Source organism: Aptenodytes patagonicus, chromosome 6 (genome assembly GCF_965638725.1).
Source record: "Aptenodytes patagonicus chromosome 6, bAptPat1.pri.cur, whole genome shotgun sequence".
In the NCBI taxonomy this organism is placed as follows: domain Eukaryota; kingdom Metazoa; phylum Chordata; class Aves; order Sphenisciformes; family Spheniscidae; genus Aptenodytes; species Aptenodytes patagonicus.
The window spans coordinates 65,508,827-65,535,948 of record NC_134954.1 but is presented as its reverse complement, the minus strand read 5'-3'; the positions used below and the strand labels follow the sequence as shown (position 1 = coordinate 65,535,948).

The 27,122-nt window shown below is 51.5% G+C and overlaps 1 protein-coding gene across 4 annotated transcripts; it reads left to right on the top strand.

The window, feature by feature from the left end:
- The first annotated feature begins 295 nt into the window (after nt 1-295).
- Nucleotides 296-26,970, top strand: STEAP3 (STEAP3 metalloreductase). Of its 4 annotated transcripts, none has more exons than XM_076343038.1 (5): nt 296-506; nt 16,030-16,513; nt 16,975-17,502; nt 19,098-19,262; nt 26,153-26,970. In XM_076343038.1, the coding sequence occupies exons 2-5, from the start codon at nt 16,031-16,033 to the stop codon at nt 26,441-26,443; spliced, it is 1,467 nt and encodes a 488-aa protein (XP_076199153.1). In that variant the 5' UTR covers nt 296-506; nt 16,030; the 3' UTR covers nt 26,444-26,970. The 4 variants fall into 4 exon arrangements, with proteins under 4 accessions (XP_076199153.1, XP_076199156.1, XP_076199154.1 ...); XM_076343039.1 differs by lacking the exon at nt 296-506 and adding an exon at nt 3,669-3,719; XM_076343040.1 differs by lacking the exon at nt 296-506 and adding an exon at nt 4,315-4,335.
- Nucleotides 26,971-27,122: the final 152 nt, after the last annotated feature.

Genomic DNA, 27,122 nt, shown 5'->3' with positions numbered 1-27,122 from the left:
CCCAGTAGTTCCAGATAACCCCAGCAGTCGGGGGTCAACATGAGCTACTTCTTCTTCACCCAACAAAGATGCTGTTTGCGCAACTCCGGCTTCACAGAACCACTGCAGCTCCTCCCGCACCCATTTTTGCAGCCCCCGGCTTATTCCCTTCGCACGTGCTCTCTGTTTCACAACCACGCCGAATTCATTTCTGGCCTCCGTTCGCTGGCAATAATTAACCACACGTTATCAATTCCACCTCGCCTGCATTGTACACGCACCTTTCCAGCCTCTCAGCTCCTTTCTGGGCTCGGCAGTTTCGGCACCGCCAGGCAATGTACCAGTCCGGAGCGCCACACCGGTGAACCCGCCTGACGCTCCTGTTGTATTTATAACCCAATTTCTCAACCCAAACAGTATCGCTGGGTCCCAAGAAAACAGCTTCCAGCCCACAACGCAGCCTGGAAAGGCCAGAGGAGGAGCTACGTTTACTGACCACCCTGCCAGATAGGTTTGCCTTGCAAACGGTAAGTGCCACTTACTACCCCTGGATTTCAGGGGAAAGCAGAGCTGTTCCCTTGCTGTGACATTGCAGGTGGCAAGGTGAGACAGTGTCCCCGAGCTCTGCTTTTGTCACGATATTTGCTCAGGTGCAGCCACTGCTGCCCAGTGCTGCTGCATCCCCCGTGGCCTCTGGTCCACACCAGCCTTGCGGCTGGCACATACACCTCCATGATGCACCCAAGGGAGCTGGCAAGGGGGAAGCAGCACGGGGGGGCTCAGGGACCACCGCGTTGGTGTCTGGGTACACCGATGCCCAGGCATGCCCTGGGACAGGGGAGGGCCACCCACCTTATCAATTAGGTGTGGGACAGGAGGTGAGCTGCCCTGGTGCACCCCTCCACGTGGCCACCTCAGATGGCTCGAGCATTCCAGCAAGAGCCCCAAGACACAGCATGGGAGGTGGGGGCTCCCCACAGCTCCCTGGCCCGGCAGCAAGGAGCTGCCAAGGTTCATCTGCTCACCCGTGCCATGCTGTGCCGGCACATGGGCACCAGCAGAGCCTGCCAGCCCCGGCCCTGAGCAGATCCAAAGTGACTGCCCAGCCCCATGGGGGGGAAGGACGGGGAAGAGGGGGCACAGGTGGCACCGCGGCCGAGGAGACAGCGGGGGCACAGTCAGCTGGGCACAGGGACACAGATGGTGCTGCTGGAGAGCCACGGCTCCGACCACCGAGTGATGGGCCAGGAAAAATGACTGCTGGGAAAAGAAGGGTCCAGCTGACACAGGGAAAACCCTTGGCTCAGGACCAGTAAGGAGAAAGAGGAAAAAAAACAGATAAACACACAGAAACAGCGGTCAAGGCCAGCATGAGTCAGGCACATTGGGTATCTCTGGGTAGAAAAGAATGAAGCCACCTTGCAAGCCCACATCAGGTCACCTCATTAGAAAGACAGTGCCCAAGGGCGTTCCTTGAGCAACCAATAAAGCCAGTCAAGGACCAGGACCTGGAGAAGCTTTAGCTACCTACTGAGATGTCTACAGGAAAAATGGAGCTGCAGAACTCAAGCCATCCAGCAAATGGGTGGCCTGGACTGGGCTGGCTATGGGTTTGAGAAGAGGGAGATAGGTATAAAATGGGTGTTCATGTTGAGGCGCTTCTTTGTGACAGAAAGGTGGAAAAGCAAAGGATATTCTGGTGAAAATGATGGAGAAAAAAAACCTCCAAAGTTTGCTATTCTAAGAAAAGGAAGTGAAATCACAAAAAAAAAGCAGATTTCAGTGCTTCAGTATAAAGGAACCCCAGAGGGCCGGTCATTACCCGAGGAAATGATCATAAACCCTTAACAGCAGCCTTGCCCCACACAAGGGAAAGGTACAGAGGGGGACCCAGGCTGTGCAACCGCAGCTTTACAGAGACCTGAAAGATCAAGGAGGAATCATGTAAAGTGAATCACAATGACCAAGGCAAACAAGGCAATGACTATGGGTTCTATAAATAAAAGGCAAAATTTGTCCTTTACATAATGCGGGAGTGCAGGTAACAAGATACAGAAAGCGCAGGAGAGTTCAACAATTCCTTTCCTTCAGTCTCCACAAAGGGCTGATCATGGCATATAAATTAAGTAACATTAAGATACGCATGAGGAGGCAGGGGCCACAATGGGGAAGAAGGGGGTAAGGAGTACTCTGGGTCTTTTGGCTGCATTCAGTCACAGATGGACTTCACGGAGGCGTGATGAAGTACAGATATCCCAACGATCCTCCTCCTAACCATGCCAGTAGGTTTTCTCTCCTCTCCAGTATTCCCCAATACCCAGGGAACTCACAGCATCTCGAAGTTTGCAGCCTGAATGCCACCAGCCTCTGAAGCTTTCTCTTATCCAAGGTCCCAGTGCCAGAAGTCAACAATGTGAGCTTTCCCCAGCAATCCCACGTCTTCGCTACAGCCTCCCCCTATCAGCAGGTTTCTGTATCTCTCACCCCATGGATGTGAGAGTGGATGTGAGAGGCGGTGGGCACCCCTCTGAGCCAGGATGGCCCCAGTTGGCAGCTGGCCCCATTTGCAGGCAGCACAGAGGCAGGAGAGAGGGGACATCCACAGAGGACAGCAGTGAGAATGGGCTGAGATGGTTAAAACCACGGCCTGCCTGGCAGATGGGAAAGAAGTGGGACTTGTTTCATCCCAAGAACACACATCCCATGTGCAAGGCAGGCACAGAGAGGATGGCAGTCAGCAAAGATCAGGAGATTAGGAAAACCCTAACTGCAGAGGCGGTGAAGCGCGTAAGGCTCGGTTCAGAGGGGCTGCACATCCCTCCATGCAGGCTTCAAAAACAGATTGCACCAGCATCTCCCCAGCTATGCTGTGGTTTCGGGGACGGTTAAGACAATCCCTTCGGGTCCCTCCCCTCCGTGCCCCTCTCGTCTACTGAGTGAGTGAACCAAAGCTCCAGAAGGATCTTTTTTTTAAATCCCTGTGCATTTGACCCACTGTTTTTGCCTGAAGACACTACTTTTAGCACCAGCTCTCTGGTCTATCAGAGCGGGGCCGCGCAGCTGCGTTAAGGGTGGTTGCAACAGGACAACTCTTTCCCGGTGCGGGGGTAAGAACCATTATCTGCTCCACGCGCCGTGGCACAGCTTTTAAGAGCAAGTGCACGGCCCCTGATAGCATGGAGAAAGGCGCACCAAGCCGCACCCTCCCATTAAAGTGAAACACTGGCTGGCTCTGAAATGCACTTACAAATAGAGAATTAAGGTCTGCCTTCGACTCCTGTCTGTAATGGATACCGTGTCCGCCGCAGCCCCGGCGGCGATGCCCTCCCGTCCCTGTGCGTTTAACCTCGGCATGGGAGTGCCACCCGGGCGGGCGCAGCGGGGAGCGGGGCTGCCGGCGGGGCCAGGGCTGGAGGGCCCACCGCTCCTGCACCCTCACCCCTGGGCCGGGCAGCGCTGGGCCACGCGGTGAGCCTGGCTGTGCAGCGCCGGGCTGGGCCAGGCTGCGCCATGCCGCGCCGGGCCGGGCTGTGCCGGGCCGGGCCGCGCCGGGCCGGGCTGCGCCGCGCCGGGCCGTGCCGCGCCGTGCCGAGCGGAGCGGAGCGGAGCGGCGCGGATGGCGGGCGGCCGCCGGCGGGCACATGGGCGGGAGGGCGGAGCCCGCGGCCTGACATCACCGCTTCGGCTCACCGCTACCGGACGGCTCCGCTCGCCCTCCCGCCGCCCGCCGCCGCGCAGAGGTGAGCACCGCGGGGGGACGGGCACGGCGGGATTCGCCTTTGCGGGGACGACGCGGCGGGGCTGCCCCACGACCGGGGGCCCGGCGGCGGCGGGGCTCGAACCGGTAGCCGCGGGGCCCCGCCGGGCGTGCGGGGCGGGGGTGGCTCGGCTCGGCTCGGCTCGGCTCGGCTCGGCAGGGAGGCGCCGCCGGGGGTGGCCCCGCCCGGGGTGACCGTCCTGGGTCCGCGGGGGCTCCCCCGCCGCGGAGCGCTCGGTCCCGCGGCCCCGTCCCGCCGGCACCCCCCGGCCCCGGGAGCCCCGCGGCGGGGCTGGGGAGCGGGGACCGGTCCCGCCCCGCGGTCCGCTCCGCCCCTGGGCTCGGGCACGGGGGTCCGGGCCGTTCCGCGGGAGCGGCGCCCGGGGCGGTCTCGGCCGTGGCCGCCTCGGTGGGAGTGTGGGGTTCGGGGCCGGGGCCAGGTCCCGGCCAGAAATTTCCGAGGGGGCCGGTGTGTCCCAAATCAGGGTGATCGCTAGGAAGAGGCCGGTGGGATGCTCGTCCCCGGCAGGTCCGCGGGGCTGCGGTGAGGGGTGTCTGCTGGAAGCGCTTTCCCGTGGCTGTCAGACACGTCCCTGCAGGTACGGGAAACCCCCTGGCACCCGAGCGCAAACCCGCCTGAAACGGGGCGGGTTTTGCTGTGCCGAGTAGACCCGTGATTTGGTCCGCTTGAGCGCGGTGGGATGGTGAGGTGTAGACGGATGCACAAGTCAGGTTGTGCCCCTCAGAGAGCAGTTTGCGCTTAGGTTTCACTTTTTCATTCTCGGCTCACCAAATGCTTTGAGGAGATGAGTGGCTTCTTCCAGCAAGGGGGAAATCAGCACTGAGGTATAAAAAAATCTTGGGAAAAATCTTGGCCAGGGCCCACGGTCCCTCAGAGGCGAGCGGGGAGCGGCCGTGTGGTTTCTGTACCGATGTAGGGGCTTATAAAAGGTACGAGGGTTGGATGCTCTGTGGGGGGGACTTCAGCATTTGGTCCGTGTCGGAGTAACGAAGGATGAAAGCTGTGAAGGAATTGGAGAGGTGACTTTGTAGTGGCACTGTCCCACAGGTGATGTGACCTCGGGTGCGACTGTCCTTGTCCTGTGACCCTGGCCGGGGTGTAACCTCTGCCCAGTGGGATGCGTGGGGCTGTGACGGCCCCTTTGCTGAACAACGGGGAGCTTGGGGGAGCATTCGTGTTCGTAATGCCTGCACCCTGCTGAGCCAAGCAGAGGACGGATGGGTACTGAGGACCCCAGATCATTTCCCTCGGTATAGTCTAAATAAAACCAATGCACGGAAAAATGCCTCCCGTGGCAAGAAACCAAAACTGAGGGACAGCGGGAGAGGAAGGCCATCGCCTACAACATCAATACTCCTGTGGGCTTAGGAGATGGAGGACTAACAAGATTTAGATACTATATCAAGTTTAAGTTTTCTCCTCTTTTAAAATCACATTTGCTATGAAACAAATGTACAGTAATACAAGATCCCATAGTTACTGCACATATTTGATTTCCTCTGTAATTGTAAAGAAGAAAATGATGACTCAACAAGTCTTTGTTTAAAAAAAACACACCAAACCCAGGAAAACATGCTTTTGGAAAGCATAATAATTTTTTGTTTGTTTGTTTTGCTTTTTATTTTTGTTCTTGCTTTGTTTTGCTTTTTATTGTTAGGAACTATGCTTTGACTGTGACCTTGTAACATCACACCCATAAATAGAAGCAGGTTTAGATTCAGGGGAAACACATTTTTTCCGATGGTGGAAGAAGTAGGGCAGCCACGCCGGCTCTCTCAAGAGGTGGGGAAGGCACTGGCAGCTGTGGTAAGAGATGTCACATACCAAGAATTAAAACCCACCAATTTGTTATCTCTAAGTTTACCGTCGCTGATTAGAATTAGCTTTTTCTCAAACCCACGATGGAGGCAAATGCTAGTTATTTCCAAATTTTAAGTTACTGCTTCTTCATAGGGTAGTTTTCCCTGCAGCCCTACAGTGGATTAAGCAGCTTCCCATCTTCATCTAAGTTTAAGTGAAATGTAGCTTAACTGAAAGGATAAAACATTTTGAAAGCACGTCAGTGACGTGGGAGCTTATGTCCCGTTTCCAAAAGCCCTTAGGTACTTTGGGGCCTAAATCACTTGAACATTTTGAAAATTTTGCCCAGGGTTTAAGGAATTGAGACAGAAATTCCTCCTATCCTTTTTTCAGGTTCTCAGATTTTCAACGAGTCTCTCTAAAGCCTTGATTGTGGTAACACTTGCATATGCATTTCCATTTAGTTTGTATGAATGCACCACTGTAGTCTTCGGAAAAAATGTCTTAAGAGCTCCCCATGGACTGTAGGCTTCAAGAATTGGGGTCTGTAGCCACAACAAAAGTATGCTGATACCAACTACTGATCAAGTGTAAGCACTAATATATACCAACATGCATCGCTTCAGGTACTTGGAATAAATTAACTTCTCATTGCGAGGGTGTGCTTGCCAAAGATGGGTGCGGGAGGCAGCGCTCTGGCAGAGCTGGCTTTAAAAAACACATTAAAGACCATCAAAGAAGGATCTCAGATGGACAGAACCGACCAGGCAGGCAGCATCAGTTCCCTCTGCAGCAGCCAGCGTAGCTTGGCACAGGATGGCTCTCCTGAGCGGTGGTGAAATACGTGGTGTTTGTACTCATCCAGCACACGTGGGTCTCGCTAAGTCGTTGGGGTCCTTGGGGGAAGGCATGTTGTGCACACCTGCACGTGCACACGTGCGCACACATGCACCAGACCTCCTTCGCCCTGGAGAAGGTACACCTGAGTTGGAAGCTTCTGCTGCTGCTTTATACCGAGGTGTTCTCCTTCCCAGATACCTCTCCTGGCCATCACAGCCACTCAGCACAGCAGGTATGTCCATGGCATGCCTTGAACATGCCCCCAGGAGTATAGTGTGCTCAGGAAAAACAAGTGCTATATTCACAAGGCAGCGTGTTCACCATAGTCATCGTCCTTCCGTGGTCCTTTTCTGGTGAAGCCACCTGCTGCCTTCTCTTGCTTTTCCTCCAGCTCCTCTCAGGTCAGTAACACTCCCTCTTCTTCCTCCTTTCCTGTTGGTCTCATCACCTGCTTGAAGGAGTGAAGAAAAATAGAGAGAAATGTAAAATAGATGTCCAGAACGGCACAGACACAGCAAGACGTTAGCAGCTTGGTGTCCCTCAACAGAAGGGACCATGTGAATTTGACTCCCCGGGCTGACCAGCGACACCCCTGCCAGTGCAGGGGAAAAGGTGAAGCGAGCTGGCTCTGCTCTCCAGGATGTCGGACCAAAGACACACTTCTGCTGGACACAGGCAAACAGCCAGGGGCGGGAGGGGGGAGGCAGAGTGCTGTGGGGTCCCAGCATCTCAGGGCAGTGAGTTGACTTTCAGTGGAGAGCATCTCTCTCCCACCCGTCTCCCACCCATCTGGATCCCTGAACAGGACCACCTGATCAGCTGGTCGCGTTTGTCCCATCTCTCCCAGTAGCTTCCCAGGAGCTGCTGGGAAAGGCAGAGGAGGCAGAGCATGGCCCTACATGAGCTTCGTTGCCTTTCCTGGGCAAAGCGCCCCGTTTTCATGGCTGTGCGTATTCAGGGCTGGCTCAGAGCTACCTCTGTGCACTGTGTGCCGTGCCTGTGCTCCGAGGGAGGAAAGCAAGAGATCAGCAGGAGCTGGGCTGACCCCATGCCATAGGTTGTGTCTTCCCTCCACCCCAACCTGCCTCCCAGGCCATCTTCTCCCCCCATGTGGTCCTGTGCATCCTCTGAGTCACCAGGAGAGGCAAAATCAGAAAGGCAAGGGAGTGCTGATCTTGGAGACCCTTCTAACAGGCGCTGCAGCGTGGGAATAGCCAATCCAAATATTTTCATGCGCATGCAGCACAATTCCTCTGCGTCTTTCCTGGAAAGAAATAAAGAGGTTTTAAACAGCCGAAGCTTGCCAGCTCCCTGCGGTGACTGCTGAAGTCAGGTCTCGCCATCTCCAGAGCCCTCAAGCTCCCAGCAGAAGGGCACATGCTGCCTAGCGAAGAGCAGAAGAGATTTTCCCCAACTCGGTTCAGGCAGGAGCACCTCCTCTCATCGTGTCTGGCCACAGAGTGTTATTAGATCTACCTGGGAAGCTTCCACCACCCAGGGTTTTGGCTGCTTCCCCACTCTCCCCGCATTTCAGGAGGGGAAGGCTCGGAAATGGGTGAGTCACTGTGAGATAGTCGTTAACTTGGTAAGAGCAGCAAGCGAATTAAGACCCCAAAAGAAAGCAAGAGAAGCCACATAAGACTTAAGTACGGCACCTGAAGTTGTTGTAAACCACCCCTTTATGTCACAGAACTGTGAGATGATAAGCAGGGAAAATAACCTTATTCAGAGTCACATCAGTCAGATAAAGTCCTGCGTGCTATGTCAGCATCAGCACTGCTCTACCAAAACCCCATCCTGCTTCAGGTCTGTGCTTTCCACGGACTTACCATGAAACCTCCGGGCTTCCCAGACTTTCAGATTCCCATTTGATGAAGTTTTATTACAGGGCAGGTCTTTCTCAGGCCTCTCATTACTCTATCGATGCAGCAGGCACAGGCAGCAAGATCTTTTAGCAGAAGAGCAGAGGAAGCTCTTCAGACAAGGACTTTGCTGCAGAGAAGTGGTAACTGCAAAGGGGGGCCCCTTTGCCTTTGGAGGCAATTTGGGAGAGGAGGGTTTGGGGCTACCTATGGCAGAACCTGCTGGTAACTGTGCTTAAAAGTACATAGTTCTGATGAAAAGAGCAAGCCAAAAGTTTGTTTTCCAGTTCCATGTCGTAGGCTGGTGATTTTTCTGCTCAGCATTAATGTTGCCCATTTAACCTTGGGAAGGGAAATTGTCCCTGCGAAGTGACCACAGGCTGATGTATATCTATAGGAAAACTGCAGCTGAAATGTCTGAGCTTGTGTGGGAAAAAGAGACTATTTTGCTCCGGTGGGAAATTCCAGCAGCCCTTTCTCCTCCGCTTTCCCCTGTTTCGAAAGCTGTTTTTTAATTTTGGTCATGGTGAAGAACATCCCGTGGGTCAAGGACATGCCTTTGGCTTCACTGCTGTCTTCCAAAACCAACATCCTCAATATTTATCAATGTTTAAACCAGAGGGTGTACGGAGTGGGCAGGGTCAGTGCCTGTCAGCGGGTGATGGAGTCAGGAGGCATGTACTGAATTTGTAGGTGACACTGAGCTGTGAGGGACTGGAAATGTTTTAGGGGAGGAAAGACTAAGAATTTAAGATTGTGACAAATTGGAGAGATGGTCTAAAAAAACAGGGCACGTGTTATGTCCTGTGTGGTAGAACCGACTGACCGCATGGACACCAAGCGAGCGACCAGCCAGGCAGCGGCTGTGGGGAGCCAGAGGATGGGGTGATGGGCACTGCGGCCCGTGAGTCAACGGCGTCACGCGGTTGTGCAAAAGCAAACAGCGTACTAGGATGAAGAAAGAGAAGTGGCACATTGGGGAAGTGGCATCTCGGCTCCAGCCGGTGCATTTTAGGGGCTCGATTGGAAAATGCAGTTCTGGGCATCCTCCAAGAAAAATGAGAGCAAGGAAGAGAGGCTGAGTTGTCGGACACTCAGCAAATAGCAGCTCTGAGGAAAGAGTTGGGTTTCACTCATGCAGGAAAAACTGAAGGGAGACGTGAAACCCGTTCTCAAAATGCAGAATGTGTCTGCAGAGAAGGAGGGGGCAAATCATTTGCCGTGTCCTTTGGGGGTAAGAGAGGAAGGGGTGAGGTTAATTGGATCAAGAGATAGAGGGGAGAAAGCTGGGCTCTGCAGGAGCTTATGCAAGTGGGTTTAACAGATAAACACCTGATAAATGAGCTAATCAGATAAACACCTGCCCTGGGGCAGGGGGAGGGATGAGGACCTGTGAATGCAAAGTGCAGTGGGGTGCAGAGCGGTGGCAGGGGGACATGCAGCAACCCTAGGAGCCCATGGCAGGTCTGGGGTCACAGCAACCCTAGGAGCCCATGGCAGGTTTGGGGTCACAGCAGCCCCACAGGTCCCACAGCAGGTCTGGGGTCACAGCAACTCTGTGGGTCCCATGGCAGGTCTGTCCCCACCATATCGCAGGGGACAGCCTCAGCACCCAGCGATGCCTGCTCGGGGCAGCACCATCTCTCCCAGGGCAGGTCCCTGTCCCACCGCCCCACCCCGGCGGGCGCTGGGTGAACAGCTACCCCCTCGTTCCCATCAGCGCTCCCTATGAAGGGGACGAAGGACGGCGGTGGGGGGAGCCTGGCTCCCAGTGTTTCCTCATTCTCATGCCCTGGCTGGCGTCCCGGGTAGGTTTGCAACATGGCTTTTCTGGCTGAAGTAATACCAACGGGTGATTTATTCCCTTTGCCAGTTCCTGGTTTGCGCCATTGGGGAGTTAACTCTGCTTTGGAAGGAGAAAGAGGCAGCAAGCCTGGTTTCGCCCCCTCCTTCCCTCTCCTGCAGAGCAGAGGGGTTATTTCCAGTCAGCCTGGGCAGGACTGAAAGGTCTCTTGAAATGTACATCAGAGCTGGGGTTAAAGCAGCTTTGGATAAGCTCTTTTCTTACTTAAATCTGTTCCAGTCCCAACAGGTACATGGTACTTGCTGTGCTCCTTGGAGGGACTCTCCGGGTGTGGGAAAGAGACTTAAATGTTTTGTTTTCCCTGGAAACAAAATGGCTGTAGCCAAAAAGCGAGTATTTCTGCTCACAGCAAGACCTGAATGGAGACTTCAGGTGCTGAATGCTCCTCTCCAGCTGGGGCTTCTCTAGGGTTAACACAGCAGGAGATGCCGGCGGGCATGGCACTGTGCAGAGGACTCTGCAAACAGAAGCTGTAGGGCTGCAGCTTCATGGCTCAAAGGTCTCTCCATGCAGATTGAAAGGCCCCTGGGGGCAGAGATCACCCCTGTCCCTCCGGGGTGTGTGTGTTTGTAGGACCACGCTCCATGGAGCTGGGTGCCAGCAACGGCTGGCAGAGCCCAGAGGGACTGTCCTGGCGCAGAAAGTGGGACGTTCCTCTGCAATGACTTGACCAAGGGCTCTGCTTCATCATTTGATTCCTCCTGCAGCTTGCTGGTCTTTCAACACACGTGCTCATTAGGGGACGTAGATAATAATCACGTGCTTCATCTCAAATAACCCCCAACGCAGACGCTGAAGCACAGAGGAGGCTGTGTAATGACCTGCACCGGGTTGAATGCACAGCTACTCAGTGCAGTTGTGGTCAGTCTAAACAAAATCTGACCTCGGGGGAAGACACAAAAGCAGTTGTTTTAGCTAAGGTACTGCTGGCGCAGGCTCCATACGTGAGGCTGAGCTCAGAGGTGAGCTTTTGTGCAAACAGAAGCCAGTTTGGTTGCACTGGACAGGACCATTACTTGGAGCTTCTTATGAGATTGCTGCCCTGTTCTTTGACACAGTTTGACTCAGCGATATGTTTAAGACATTGCTTTTTTTATTAGAGTTATTGTAAAACTAAGTTGTCTTTTATCTGATAAATCTGAATACCAAGGCAGTGAAATGGGTCTTGATTTTTTTTGGCCAGAACTGAAGTGAAGCCCGTGCCTTGCCACCACAGGTCGATCTTTCTTCAGGGTTTGCAACTCAAACACGGCCAGACTGCGAGTTACGGGAACCAGCTAGGCTATCCTCCTGTACCAGCGGAAGTAAAAGGGGCCCGAAAAGATGGTCTCATTGTTAAAGACTTGGTCAAGGATATCAGGGTCTTCCCAGGCAAACTTGCTGGAGTCCCGTTATCGTTAGTATCTCGGTCCCCCACGTCTGTCGAAAGAGGATAACGACTGAGCTGGCTCCCCGTTAGCGGTGGGGGATGATCTGCTTGGCAGATTGACTCTGCTGTGAGCCCAGAGACACCTGAGCAGGCTCCTGCAGCCCACTCCATCCAGAACGGCTGTCCTGCTGCAAAACCTGAGTGACGCCGCTCAGCGTGGGCGGAGAGGCAGAAAAACCTTGTTTGCCTGGCACTGAGCCTAAGCTAACAGCCTCTGCCAAACCTCAGGTGCAAAATACATCGAATTATCCATGTTTTTCTTCTGTGAGAGCCCCTCCTTCCCTCTGCCTGGGCAACAGAGATTTGACTGCTTCGTTTCACCCAGCTTTCGTCTGTCTTATCCCATTCTTTGGGGCAGGAGTGGCCTTCTGGCCAGTTTTGGTAGGGTGCCTGGCAGAGCAGAGCTCCCCACCTTGCTCGTTGCCCATCACTGCTATTGTCCTGCAAATAATAGGTAATTGCAACGCAGTCGTTGAACTGCACACAGGAACAAGCGTGCTAGAGCTGGACATAGCATCCCCATGCAGTGATATAAGGGTGTCGTTAATAGTCTAGCTGAAGGGCAGCTTTACATTGTATTAGATATTTTAATTAGGGAACTGCTTCCCGGTTAGGATTGAAGCTAATTTACTTCCACTGGGCTGTGCTTTAAATCATCTTGTAGCTTCCTCGGTAAGAAACAGATATCCTTGAATTGCACATGCCATAACTCAGCAGGGGTAGAGTTTCCTTGATAGGGAAGATCAATAAATGAGGTTTATCTAAGGCTGCAGCATGCTGAAGATGTGTCCGAGCACCGCGGTATTCACTCTTGGCCTCCTCTGCCTCCGGGTGACTCCGCAGCATCCTGGCCACGGTGCTTTGCACTGACTTTGGGTGGGTTGACCTTGCCGTGAAGAATTAGCTGTGGGAGGGAGAGTTTTAAGCAGGTAACACATTGTTCATAGGTGCAGCAAAAGCAGCGTGAGCATGGTAAGTCAGGGGAGGCGGCGGGAGAGGGAGGGTCTGCGTGCTCCACAGAGATACAGAAGTGAAAAAAACTGTTGCCTAATCAGACACTCCATTTCCAGGCATCTGTTAGGCAGAGACCACGGTGTTTGTCTTCATGAATGCATTTACAGTGAAAGAGGGATTTTTTTCCTCCTTCCTTGGGAGGATTTTGGTGCATGGCAGTGATGGCAATGCGACCCACAGTGGCAGGCAGCAGCCAGCAGCAGGGACCGAGCTGCCTTCCCACCGAGGGCTGTGCAGCGGGGATGGGTCCTGCTCCAAAGCCCCAGCAGTCGAAGTACAACTAAAATAATCACACCAAAATCTGCAGAAAACATTTTGAGGCTTCTTACTTTTTAACTATCCTGCTGACTTCAAAGGCCATTTAATTCTGTCATCCTTTTTAATCAAAATAACTGGAGACAGCAAAGCTGTTTATCTCCAAACATTGCCAACACCTCTCTACATGTTCAGTGGCAGTTACAGGACACAGAAAACACACTACAAGAACATTTGCTTGCACCAAAATTCGTGTCCCCGTGGGAGCAGAGAGAGCGCTTTTGAGGTGCTTTAGATTGATTAGAAAATGAGTCTGCGGGTAACAGCCGCTTTGTCACCCTGAATGTTGATTTCTCTCCCCTTGGCTGAGGGCCAGAGATGCATCTCTCTATTTCAGGATAACATTTTGTGCATACAGGTGGTGGAAAAGGAGGGGGGGTGTAGGAAAGAGAGCTCGTTAGGCTGAACAATAGCGTTGGCCCTAGAACAAATAGTTCTGGCCACGAATAAATTTAGGTGGAGCAAGAAGGTTTCTAAAAAGTAAAGCAGTGAGCTTTTGATAAAGCGTCTGGTAGGAGGGGGCCAGGAAAAAACCACCAACATCTTTTCAGATAGAGCTGCTTTACTTTACATTAGGGGTTTTGCAGTATGGCTGGTTGCGGACAAAGAGGACTGGTCTGCCTATATTGCTCTCCAGCATTCCCACTGACCTGAGCTCCACTTGTGAGCTTGCTCTTCACCTCGAGAAATCCCAGGCGTTCCCTTCTCCCTCCTACCGATGTGTTTCTTTTCCAAGCTGACAGCCCTTGTCATCTCTCTCCTTCTTTCCCTATGGCCGCCTTCTAGTTTTATTCCCTCTTTTTTTGCAGTGGAGTGAGCAGAACTGCACTGTGCGGTTCAGTGTATGGATTTACACAGTGGTATAGTAGTGTTTTCTGTGTTGTTTTGTATGCCTTTGCCACTAATTCCTAGATGAAACATCCTAGTGACTGTGATACACATGGAATATACCTACGGCAGGGGTGTGTGCACAGGCAGCAGCCTGGGTTAACCCAGCTGACACAGCCAGCATCACCAAATCAGCCTTGCAGCACACGAACCCTTCTGCAGGTCTGGAACAGAAGCAGAAACCTTCAGAATGAAGTATGAGTAATTCGGAGTTTAACAGGACTGTCTTACTCACCTAGAGCATGAAAGAAAGTCTACGTGATATGTGGGGAGCAGAGGAAAGGTGTTATTAAAGGGGAGAAGTCATCATGCCTTTCTTTGGCACTTGTTTTCTCCTGAGAGCACTTCTTCCATGAACACGCATCTTTGGCCTCTGGGACAAGGGGGTGCTTGGTGAGAGGCAAGGAGAGCAGACAGACCTCTGCCATAGAAACAGTATTGTCACCATAGCCATGATTTTTTGTATCCAGAACAGGGAATTACCGTTTCAAGGTCCATCTGCTGAAAGTGTTTTCTAGGCTTTCCATGAGGAGCAGGACTGAGAGATCGTGGTTGCTTTGCGAGAGATCTTCTCCCCCAGTAACTCAGGCTCTGTTTAATGTGTGCCTGCCAGGGAGCACCGAGCTGGTATTTTCAGAGTACTGTGACCTTCAGATCTTTTTTTCTGAGTGGTTTTAACAAATTTACAGCTCATTAAAGTAAACGTATTCTTAGGGGGGGTTAGGCCCATAGGCAGCTCTTGCCATGTGCCAGTAGTGAATTTTGGTGCTCAGGCACTTTGAATGAGGAGATCCTTCTGCAGATTCTTCTCAGTAAAGATTGACTGTCCTAAACAACCACCACCCACAAGCTCCATCTTCTCAGTATTCACTCCCTTTCCCAGATCACTTATGAGCCTGTTGAAAAACACAGATCCTCAGAGAAATCCGTTGATAACCTCTTCCCATTATGAAAATTATTTATTTCTTCTTACCCTTTGTTTCCCATTGGTAACTACTCATGCAGAAGTGCCCTTCCCCTTTGCACCACTACTGCTCCAATCCCAGAAAAGCCTTGGGTGAAGGACATTTCCAAAAGCCTATGAAAAACATAACCTGTGCTGGGGACCAGGTCACCCCATCAGAGTGGTCACCTTCACTTTGAAAGAACTTGACTAGCTATAAGGCAAGACTGTACTCCACCAAAACCAGGTTGTCTCAGTCCCCTGTATATCATGAGTTCGTTAATTATGGTCTTTATTACAATCTCTACCAGCATGCCCAATAGAAAAGCCAGATGTCCTGGTGTGTAAGTCCCCTGGGCCACCTCCTGAGCCCTTTCAAAATATGCCCTTAAGGAATTTGCTATTCCTTAAGGACAAATTTGCCATTCCTTAAGCCGGGAGACAGATTTCAGCCACCGGTGGCACAGCCTGTGAGCAGCCTGGCAGTTCCTTGCCTGAGTTTCATCTGTCCTCCAGGGCCGGCTGGTGTGCTGCCTGTGAATTTATTGATCTGCTTAAAACCTCTCCATGGCCTCAATATCTAATCTGTTACGGAGAGCAGAGTGTTACAGGGCAAAATTCATTAACGTTTGTAAAGCTCATCAAGATCTTCCATGAGCAAATCCCATCATGTTTTAATATATATTTTAAATGTCACAAGTAAGTTCTCATTACTCATTGAAGAGCTGAAGCAAACAGCGCTTGCCAGACCCAAATATTGGAACAGGCAAAGGCTGCAACTCTCTTCGTTTACCACTTTTAGGACACTTTCATTTCAGCTTAAACTCCCTGCCTTGACTCTGCTCCTCCAGATCAGAAGCCACCCCCCAGCTCTCCCAGATGTGGGCTCAGGGATCCCCATGGACCCCTGGCCCTGGGCTTTTCAGAAGATGACTGCTGGCTCCACGGGGCTCTGAGAGTTGCTGGTCCTGGTCACTGTTAGGATTGCGCTGGCAGCATGAGATGCCAGCATGAAGAACAGCAAAGGATGGATGAGTGCAGCCAGCAGGTGTTGGATCACACAAACACGGGAAACCTTCCCAATACCCTTCTCCTCTGACCCAGCGTGTAGTTTTGTCCCCCTCCAATGGTGCTTGTACATTACTGCACACTTGCTGGTAGGTTTGGCAGATGGGTCCTGGGCTACTGGGACCAAAACCATATGCACTTCTGTTCAAGTGGCCTAAGTGGCATTTTTCCCCACGACCGTGGATGTGGTCTGGGTCTCTGCAAGAGCTTCACAATGAACTTTCATTTCCCCTTGTTTTTCCTGCCAGGATGCCCGGAGGAGACATGGCCAAACCCCTCCTGGGCCATCGGAGCATGGAGGGTGACCCCAGCATCACTCCTGCGGCCGGCCGCACCATCGGGGTGCTGGGGAGCGGGGACTTCGCACGGTCATTGGCCATCCGCCTGGTGTGCTCCGGGTTCAAGGTGGTGGTCGGCAGCCGCAACCCAAAGCGCAAAGCCGGCCTCTTCCCTTCTGCAGCAGAAGTCACCTTCCAGGCTGATGCGGTGAAGAAGACGGATGTCATTTTTGTGGCGGTTTTCAGGGAACATTACTCCACCCTCTGTGACCTGGCTGATGTGCTGGTGGGCAAGATCCTGGTGGATGTTAGTAACAACACCGAGATCAACCATCACAAAGAATCCAACGCCGAGTACTTGGCTTCCCTGTTCCCAGCCTGCACCGTGGTCAAGGGGTTTAACGTGGTTTCTGCGTGGACGCTGCAGTCAGGTGCCAGGGATGGAAATAAGCAGGTACTGTTTTCTTCTGACAAGGGCCAAATCGCAACTGTTTCAGCAGCGGAGGTCTGGCAGCAGTAGCAAATGGCCCTAGGCTCCAGGAAAAGGGGTTTGAGTGCTGGCTGTGGCATCCAGAGACCACCCCATAGCTTCTGCATTTCTTTGCTCAGAAATGAAGTACCCCCACTTCCTTCACGCTTTGTAGTCTTTGGAGCCTCTGCCTTAGTGAAAAGTATTATTTAATTGTCTGTTTATCTAAACACAGCCAGTAAAACAAAATGGTGGTGCATACATGAAAAGAAACCTGTCCAGGAGAGAGGTCTTTGGCAGCCAAATCCCCAGCAGAAAGCCTGCCAGGAAGCATGATGCTCAGTGGAATAATGTAGGCTTCCTTTAGCACAGCATCCCTCCTGATGCACTCGTTCCCAGCAGCCTGATCACTCTTTGCCCTCTGTGTATCTTTCTGTTCATTGCAGGTTCTGATTTGCTCAAATAACCAAGAAGCCAAGCACACTGTAGCAGAAATTGCTCAAGCCATGGGGTTCACCCCTGTGGACATGGGCTGCATGTCGTCAGCCTGTGAGATCGAGAACATTCCCCTGCGCCTCTTGCCAGCCTGGAAAATCCCCATCTTTTTGGCTCTGGGGCTCTTTCTTTGCTTCTTCACTTACAACCTGATCCGGCAGGTCATCCACCCTTACATCAGGGAGCAGAAGAACAAGTTGTACAAGATCCCCATCGAGGTGGTCAACACAACGCTGCCTTGCGTGGCCTACGTCATGCTGTCTCTCGTCTACCTGCCCGGGGTGCTGGCAGCCTGCTCGCAGCTCTACTATGGCACCAAATACAGGCGCTTTCCAGATTGGCTCGACCAGTGGCTCCAGCACCGAAAGCAGATCGGTCTCCTCAGCTTCTTCTGTGCGGCTTTGCATACCATGTACAGCCTCTGTCTGCCCATGCGCCGCTCCCACCGCTACCAGTTAATCGAGACGGCCGTCAAGCAGGTAATGTGGGTACTCTTCAGGTCAGCACCTGTAGTAATCTTCTACACACATCCAGATGTTGGGTAGCAGGCTTAATATCTTGGCCTTTGCATTCACTTTCCAAAGCATGTGTGGGCCAGTGGGAATAAGCTGTTATCAGTATGAGCACTTCTTCCACAAGGCAATCGCATAGCACATCCTCATGCACCCATCCGCACTGAGGACCAGCCATCTTAGCAGGGTGTTGCCCGTGCTTTTACAGCCAGGGCTAGGATCAAACTCCCCGGTGCCATTGCTCCCCAGAAGCACAGACAAGCCTTTGAAACCAGCCTTGCCCGGCACCTGGTGTGTCTGAGACTAGGGCAGAGGCAGGAAAAATGCTAGGAGAGGAGAAATCCAGTGGTGGAGGGAGCAGAGTTCTCCTCAACTTTTCTCTCTAGATTTTGGGAGATCCCCATTTGCTCGCACTGACATTCACAGTAGGTGCCTGCTGGAGTGACCAAGTCATAACCCATGGGGTTTGTTTTGTAGGAGGTGTGTCCTCATCACAATGTGCCTCCAGGAGTTTAACAAAATGATGGTGAAGAACTGGTCATAGGCTAAGAGAACAAGGAAACGGAAAAGGACTTTATTACCTTATTGAGACTCTCAGCAGTGTTTATCCAGTGTGAGATTGCTACCTTCAGGCAATTCAGCCAGCTCTGTAACCCGGCAGTGCCATGGGAAAATGTGGTTCTGCCCTTCTCCTGCCCCTGGCTTCTCACTGCTCCACCCCGCTCCCTCCTGGGATGGCACAAGCTTTGTGCAGCTGAGTGGGGAACCTGATCAAGGAATTGCCCCATAACCAGTCTGCTTTCTGTGCTGGGACATTTGCCCGAGTCTTTCCAAATGCTTGTCCCAACAGAGAGGAGGGAAGGGGCCGTGGGGGCAGCGGGGAGCAGGATGGCTGCTTTCGGCAGCAGTGCCTGTTCAAAGCATCCATCAAACAACATCCCCAGCTGCTCGGCTCCAGCCTTGAGCAGGTCCTTCTTGATTGCCACAGTTGCACATTAATCTCGGGCAAGCATCCTGTGTTCACTTCCCCTCTATCTCCTGTTTTCTAGCAACATCTTTGTTTAGTAAATTAAACCCATTTAATGGGCTAAAGAGGACGGTTCTAAATGTTGCTCTTTGCCATGCAGCATAAAACCCATCTTCCCTTCCATTAGCATGAACAATTTCCCCCCTAAATGCACTTAAAACGAAGGTTATTAGGAGACTACTGCATATTCAAGCATCTGTATTTGTTTTCATGGCTTTAAACTGACTTCTCGTTCTAATTATCTTTCCAAATGCAACTTTGGGGCTTGCTGCAGTGGTTACGGGCTGTGGGAGCTGAAAGCATTCAGCAGTTCTTCCCAGCAGGCTTCAAATCTGGTCTAGCTTGGCCAAACAGCAGTAGGATAAAAGAGCATTTTCACACCTCCCAAAACGCAGGGGCAAATAGCGCTGGAGGTGTAAATAGGAGCCAGTGTTCATCCAGGAAACCTGCTTCCAAAACCAAAACTAATACAGATAAAATTGAGTTCCTCTATTTCTAAGCGCTCCGTTTTAACAAACCTTCGTTGTCATGCCAGGCTGTGGAGAAGAAGATGAATATCTGGGTAGAGGAGGAAGTCTGGAGGATGGAGATTTATATCTCTGTTGGAATAATTGCCCTGGGCTTGCTGTCGTTACTTGCCATCACTTCACTTCCATCCATCGCAAACTCTCTCAACTGGAGGGAATTCAGTTTCATTCAGGTAAAGTTGACATTTGCTGATGCCAGAGAGTGATTTTGCAGTCAGAGCCAGGCCCTCACGCAGACCACAGAGGGCAGAGGTTGACCTGCCATCCCAGCACGTCCCTGCTCTGGCACGGCCACCGCAAGCTGCACACCGGTGTCAGGGGCAAACCCTGCCACTCCACACCTCCCCATGCACCCCAGAGCCGTGGATCCCCCCCGCCCGGGAGGTGACACCGAGCGGTGACGGCGGGGCAGCGGGATGTGGTGTGTCCCAGGGGGGCCGCGCTGCTCTCACGCAGAGCTCACCCAGTCTGCAGAGGGTGCTGCTGTCTCGGGGGGAAGGGAAAATGTAATGTGTCATGGGCATCCACGTGAGGATTAGCGACAGGCTTTGCAGGAGGGAGTCTTTAATGTCTTGGCTGAAGTTCTTTCTCACCCTGCATTTAGCAGCATTAGAGATCCTGAGAAAAAAACAGCCTGGGCTTTGCCTGCGTGACACCCCCTGCAGAGTCCTTCTTTCCCCCTCTGTGGCCGTGAGCAGCGCTGCCATTCACAGCTAAAAACCTCCTGAAGTCACACAAGGCAGAAAGGCAGAAAGCCTTGGGGTCATTTTGAGAGCTCAGGGTTGTTCCCCTCCGTGGGCAAGACCCCCCTTGGAGCCGGTCGCATGCCAGTCATGCACAACATGTCGGAGATGCTGCGGGGAGTTTGCACCAGGCTGGGGAGGGCAGGCAGGTAACCCACCATGAAGAGAGCTGGCTGTGGGACGCAGATCTGCCCTGGCATTTCAGAGAGAGTGAGCTTCTGAAAAGACAACAGTTAGGAAAGCACCGGGGAAGACAGTGCAGGGGAAGGTCAGGTTTGGCAGAGCTTGCATGCACCCAAATATTCAATAGACAGGTTTGAAAAGACCTAGACCGGTCTATAAAAATGCCAGAGCTCAAGAAGCACAGAGAACTGGGTATGGTTTCAATGAAAAGTCCCATGTCTGATTCTAAAAGGTGAATTAGGAGTGCAGGGGTAATTTTTCTTTCTCCAAAGTCATTCAGTATTTTAGGAGCCTTCTTCCCACTTGCAGCAATGTCCAAGCTCCCCAGGGCCAAATTCCCATAGTGACCTGAGTCCACCACGTGGGACATTCACAAACCCCAAACTCGGGGGCTGCAGCACTCTCAGGGCTGTGCTTGGAGCCAGGCTTAGGACTAACTAACAGGGATAGCAGGGAATGAACCTTCAAGTATTCCCTGCACATTAGAGCTCAATTTGAGGCCAAATTCCACTCACCGTGTCACTGTCGTATCCCATAGTCCTAAAACCCCTTGTTACTTGTGTCTCCTACATCACTGCTGCTTAGCGTGTGCCAGGCTTCAAGTCCCGCTGCAGTGGCCCGCGTGGCACCCTGACACGCGTGAGTCCCCCCAGGGGACCCTGTCCCCCCACACCTCCCCTGCGGAGCCTCTCCCGCACATCACACCTAACCCTTCAAAAAGGGGAGGGCAGGGTTCAGGGATGCAGAGGTGAATATCTATCATCCAGTCTCTCCTGTTGAAGCTCTTCAGTGGCATATAAATAATTCAATATTCATTAGAGCAGGAGTTTGAAGTCTGCTCCCCGGCTTCCCCCACAAGTGCCCTGATCACCAGACGAGCAAGTCAGTTTGTCTTTTTTCCTCTCTTGCTGTGGGCTAGCTAGTAATTATTTACACTGAGTAGAAGAGCCTCACCAGGAGAGCTTGACCCCAAGAGATCGTCCCTCGGAGAGAAGGGAGACCTGGCTTTAAACCTCTCTTTCAGATCGGACAACGGGAGCATATTAATTCTGGCCACCATGTCTCAGGGGAGGGCTGCAGCCTCTGGGACGTTGGATAAATTGATCCTGGCTTAGGCATCTCATACCAGGAATCCCAAATGAAGGGAAGTGTCTCCTTGCAGCCTGCATTTCCCTTTGGCTCCCCAGGCAGCCCAGCAGCTCTCCTGGAGGGTGCTGGTGGTACATCATGTAATATATACGGTGTCACAGCAGATAGTGCTGCCGCCTCCTACCAGTGTATGTAACACAGCTGTCGCATCTGCCCTTTGAGACCCCTTCCCGCATCTTTCTAAGGGTATGTCAGCGCTGGGACAGGCCGCATACGTGATGCTCGGCTCCGAAATAGCTCTTGGCTGCCCCACATGGGAACTGGCTGGCTTAGTTCGTGGAAAGATACTCGCACCTATTTCTGTCCGTGTGGGATAGAGCATGACAGTGTGACACGAGCTCTCAGCTGATCACATGCAGGAGAGGCACGGCTGGTATTGTGCCCTACTGTGGAAATATCATGTAAAAAAAGCAGGTTACAGATCTCTTAGCACGTTAGCTTCCATTTATTTTTTTTTAAATGAGGACTCTCTTAAATTATTTACTCTTCAATAAGTTGGTGATACCTTTCTTGAGGAAATTAAGAGCAGATACAGCTACTGCTCCCAGGCTCCAGAGGTTAACATTCATGCAGTGCAATGTGATCCTCCCTGAATTAATGCACAGCGGCACAATGTAAATACAAGGGGTGAAGCACGAGGCTGCTTTCTCAAATATTTGGGATGTCTAGCACTTGACCCTTTTACAGTGCATCAGAGGCATCGTGGCTTCCCGTGCCTGGGAAAAGTGAAAGATAAGGAAAATGGGGAGCGCAGCCGCCCCAGCCAGATGTCTCCCAGAAAATGCAGCGATTTGTCACCATCTCAGTTGAACTGGCTAGTGTGTTTGTGAGACGCTCTACCAAAAGCCACATTTGAGAGAGGGCTGGGGCTTGTTACAAATCCAGGAGCCACTTTAGTCTCCTCCTTACCCAGAGCTTCCCAAGTCTGACATTTTCCAGCAGCAGTGTGTGCACCTCTATCAGTGTCATGGGATACTGCCATGCTCTTAAAATACACTTCTGTTGCCTCACAGGCCAAAAATCCCATTTGGATTGTTGCTAAGGTTTTAGAAAAAAAAAACAGTTAATTTTTATAGTAGTTCCTGCACATATACAAATTTCAATTAAATACAGTTAAATTGGATACACAGTTCCCTATGTGTCCAGTTTTGATTAACAGAAAATGTACAGGATCTAGACACTGGATAACAGGAATGATTTGTATGTAATTCAACTTATAGGAGACATTTTTAATGTTCCCCAGTGATTTACAAATCAACTCGAATTGGCTGAGAAGTAAAAATGTGTATGATTGCCTTTACCTTCCCACCCTGAGAAGTCCTCCTGGAATTCGAAGGTTGAATTGACCTGGTTTCTTTCTTAGCTCATGTATCGCAAGATACAAAGAATCTGTCATCAGACCTTTTCTAACCCTCCTGTTGCTGAAGTGCGAGCCAGAGCCGCTTCCACAGAGCTAATGACTTCGCAGGACTGACGGTAGCAGAAGTCAGAAACATATTTGGGTCAGGAAGGGGCCGTTGGCTTTGGACGCTGCCCAGACATTTCCAAATGAGGCACATGCGGCTGAATCACCTTCGCTGATGCATTACAGGGAGCCTCGCAGGCACCAAGGAGATGGGGGAGATACAAGAGAATACAGACTAGAAAATATATGCAAAGCCTGCATCAGGAAGATACCATCTTCATACAGCTGTCTTTCAGAGGGCTTTAACACCACCTTACATGGGTGGTGGTCCCGTATTCCCCATGCTGTGACAGTGCAAAAGAAACCCCTGCCACTGTTTAAAACAAAAAACCAAAAAAGTTTCATAGCCAGAAACTGCATTGAGAGGATAAACGAGAGCAGAGCTTCAAAACTCAGTGCGGTGTCAGGGCTAAGGACGTTGGCAAATCAGCCCTCGTGGGGTCCTCAGCAGGCTCTGCATTGTACTATACTGAGTATATATTGAGCTGTATGTACTGAGCCAAGCTGCGATCAGCAAAACTTTTGGGTTTTGTGCACTTACAGACCAACCTGTACCCGGCTGACAGCTTGTCTGGCGGGTGCAGCCATAGGGCCCTGCTGACCACAAGTCCTTCAGCCAACATCAGCATTGGGACCCCCCTCCCGGGCACCCCCTGCTCTCACCAGCCAGCCCCTCGTTTGTGTTATGAGCTGATCAGCCCATTGCTGCTGTCTGAGGAGCTGCCAGCACTGTTTCCAGCCACCAGTGACTGATCCACGCGTTTTTTGCCAATTAGCTTTTTACTTTCATGTGCCCCACCATCCGCACACAAAGGTGGGTCACTGAGCGCCCGTGATGGTTTGTCACCTTTTGTCCTACTAATTTCCACTCCTGTTCTCCCCCAGTACCAGCAGCGGTTGAAAGAGAACCTGTAGAGGAAGAAACTAATTATTTCCAGCTCTGACATCTCTGCCATGCGTAGAGCTCTGCTCAGGCTGACTCCGAAAGCATCCTCCGCCCAGGGCAGAAAGCGTCTGCTGCCCTTGAACTTCACTCTGTCCCCTTTCCCCCTGCCCTGCTTTACATCTGTGCTCTGCCAGATGAGTCTCAAGCTGGTACTTCCAAGCTTTTGCCACCCAGAGATTTTTTTGCCTGTTGGAGAGAAGCTCAGAGTCGGGAAATGATGGATGAGCTATGGGTCGGGTCCTGCTGTTAGGTTCAACTGCAATCATGGCATATTCCAGCAAACTCCTCCTTAATTTTCCAAGTGAAACCAATCTTGACCCTGTTTGGGTTTGCTGCTTGTTATCACTTTAGCTTAGGAATCAGATGTGGCTTCTGGTAAGAAGGACGGCTGTCCCTGGAGGAAAGGATGGATGCAGGGATGCACACAGGACTGAAGATCAGTTCACGGGTCTGCTCCTGACTCCTGGCATGACCTTGAGTAATGCTCAGCTGTAACACAGAGAGAAAAGTTCCCTAACTTGGCAGGGTGTTATACAGGCGAAATCTTGGCAGGATTCAGTGACACCCACACGACTGCCTGATAGGTGCTGTAAAAGTAAAGTACCTAGATCTGGTAGCACGTTGTAGAGCTCTCCTTCCCTCCCCTGCCCAGTCCTCTCAGCTGCCTAAATGATTAGCTCTGAAGGTTAGAGGATCCTTGGTCGAGTTTGTTGGTAACAACATGGTACATTTTGAAATGACACAGACCTGTTGGAGCGGGTCCAGAGGAGGGTCACAAAAATGATCAGGGGGATGGAACACCTCTCCTATGAAGAAAGGCTGAGAGAGCTGGGGTTGTTCAGCCTAGAGAAGAGAAGGCTTCAGGGAGAGCTTCTTGCAGCCTATCAGTACTTAAAGGGGGCTTATAAAAAAGATGGCGGCAAACTTTTTAGCAGGGCCTGTTGCGACAGGACAAGGGGCAATGGCTTTAAACTAAAGGGGGGTAGATTTAGACTAGATAGAAGGAAGAAATTTTTGACGCTGAGGGTGGTGAAGCACTGGCCCAGGTTGCCCAGAGAGGTGGTGGATGCCCCATCCCTGGAAACATTCCAGGTCAGGTTGGACGGGGCTCTGAGCCACCTGATCTAGTTGAAGATGTCCCTGCCCACGGCAGGGGGGTTGGACTGGATGACCTTTAGAGGTCCCTTCCAACCCAAACTATTCTACGATTCTGTGATTTTAAAAAATTGTCTGGGTTTTTAAATAGTTTCCCAACAATCAAAAATAGGAAGGTATGCTTTGAATTGAGTAGTTTTCCAGCTGAGATTATTTTTTCACGAGAAAATGATGAGTCCTTCCTCCTGTCTTGCCCCGGTCCCGTATTTCCTTTCTGTGTCCTCTTCCCTGGACATACCTTCAGGAAGACCGTGTTTCTTGCTGATCTCTGACTCGCTGCACCAAGCCAGATATTTTGACTTGTAAAGGCTTCCTTCCCTAAGTTAGGGACAACAGCAGCAAAATTTTCCCTGTCTAGGTATCTTGAAATTTGGTTGGTATTGCAGGCTTAGACCAAGCATTCGAAGTAGGGCAGCAGAGCAATATGCTACACCCGCGCTCTTCTTTGAAAACACAGCAGCAAAGGCTTATACTTGAGATGCCTCTGGGAGTGAGTGCCCGGCTCCTGCCGAGTGCCAGCGGGCAGCGGGAGCTGGCAAGCTCGGGAGCCACCACCTCTGATGGTGGCAGGAAACCACCGGTGAGGGGACCACAGTTTAAAACCCCTCTTGAGAGCAACCCTCAGAGGGAGCTGGAAATATTCAGGCAAAATGCTTGGGAGCCATGATTTCAGCTGAAAATGGGGGAAGTTCTTATCCGCAGAAGAGGGACTGGGTCCTTCCTGCCGCCCCAAGTGGATAAAGGGCTCTTGACTCCCCATTTCAAGGACTTAGTCCATCATACAGCCTGATGGTCTGGCTCACGAACCAACACAGATCTCTAGGACAGGGAAGGAAACCCTTTGGGGCTGTTGCTCACCTCCGACCAGAGCATTTCTGTCTCCATAACCTCATTTTCCTGGAGATGACAGCAGTTACCTGAAGGTGTCTTTGCTCTGTGCGAAGCTACAGCTTCACTGACTTCTGACGGTGCCAACTGCTGGTCCAGAGCCACGATGCTGATGCTTCACCCTGCCGGTCAGCAGCCTCTCGCCAGCCACAGACCGGCAGGCAGCAGAGCTGGCAGCTGCGGCTCGGGAGGAGCATTTGTGAGCTGCCTGCGGTTACGTGCTCGGCAGGGGCTGGGGGCTGCTGCTTCGCATGGAGGCAGGAGCCCACCTCTCAGCCAAGTTGGCAGCATCTTCTGGGAAACGCCTGCCGAGTTTCTAATATCACACTTAACCTCTGATTACAAAAAGAAAAATGCAGTCTGGCACACTACCCGGGAAATGTTTCCAGTCGCGTTTTATTCTGTCCAAGAAACACAGGAATACTCATTGCTTTCTCTGTCCTATGTACACTTACAGGATAGAGTAAAAAAATATAGGAAAATAGACAGGCACGAGGTCCTCTGCTAACTGGCGTGTGTTTCTCTTCCTTTTAGTCCACCCTTGGATTTATTGCCTTGGTAATCAGCACTCTGCACACACTCACATATGGATGGTCGAGGGCCTTCGATGAGAATCAGTACAAATTCTACCTGCCTCCGACCTACACCCTCACGCTGCTCGTCCCATGTACTGTGATCCTAGCAAAAGTCATCTTCAGTTTGCCCTGCATCCAGCAAAGACTTCTGCGAATCAGGAGGGGCTGGGAGAAGGGGAGATACGTGAAGTTTGTTCTGCCCAGCGCAACGGGGGAATATTCAAGCGGGGAGACCTCTAGCAATGTCTAACAGAGCCCCGTCTGCAACAGAGGATTTCAAAGCACTATCAACATTTCTATAAAGGTGTTTCTTTTTCTTAAATATATGTATGTTTTGGTATAATTATATTGTGGGTAAATAATAAAATTTGGTGACTTTAGAAAATGGATGGCCATAAAACTAGTTTAGACAGTAGTAGTTAAATTATATTGCTGATTTGCTAGGACAATTATTGCCTTAAAAATGACCGTGAAAGCCGAGCTAGCAGCACTAATATACATGGGAAACCGATGGACTCTGTTAGTCGGATCAGTCACTTGAGGTGCTGGCTGGCAGCCGCCCAGACCAGTACTTCTCGGTTGCTTCCCGAGCTGCTGTCATAAATTTCAATGCCTTTTTTTTTTTTTTTAACATGAAGTAGCACAGATTTTCTGGGTTTTATGACAGCAAAGATATCCTGCCTCTTGAGTGTCTGGATCAATCAAGGCAGTGAGGTTTAGAAAGATGAATTGTCTCTGGTTTTGGTCTCCTCAATAAACTCTATGGACAAGTAAGAACAGCAATATCCATGTTATGTAGCGTCTGCAGATTTTACTAAAAGCATCCAAACCTGACAGCAAGTCCAAGTATCCCTGTTCTCTCAAAAACAGACAGCCCTTCTGGTCCTGTAAGCTGTGCCTGGTGCACGTTTATAAGCTACAGAAATAAA

Bases quoted from the DNA above. Each gene is read 5' to 3' on its own strand.
- STEAP3 (XM_076343038.1), top strand. From the start codon at position 16,031: ATGCCCGGAGGAGACATGGCCAAACCCCTCCTGGGCCATCGGAGCATG. The intron at 16,514-16,974 runs GTACTGTTTTCT...TGTTCATTGCAG, and splicing joins CCAGGGATGGAAATAAGCAG to GTTCTGATTTGCTCAAATAA. The intron at 17,503-19,097 runs GTAATGTGGGTA...TTGTCATGCCAG, and splicing joins TCGAGACGGCCGTCAAGCAG to GCTGTGGAGAAGAAGATGAA.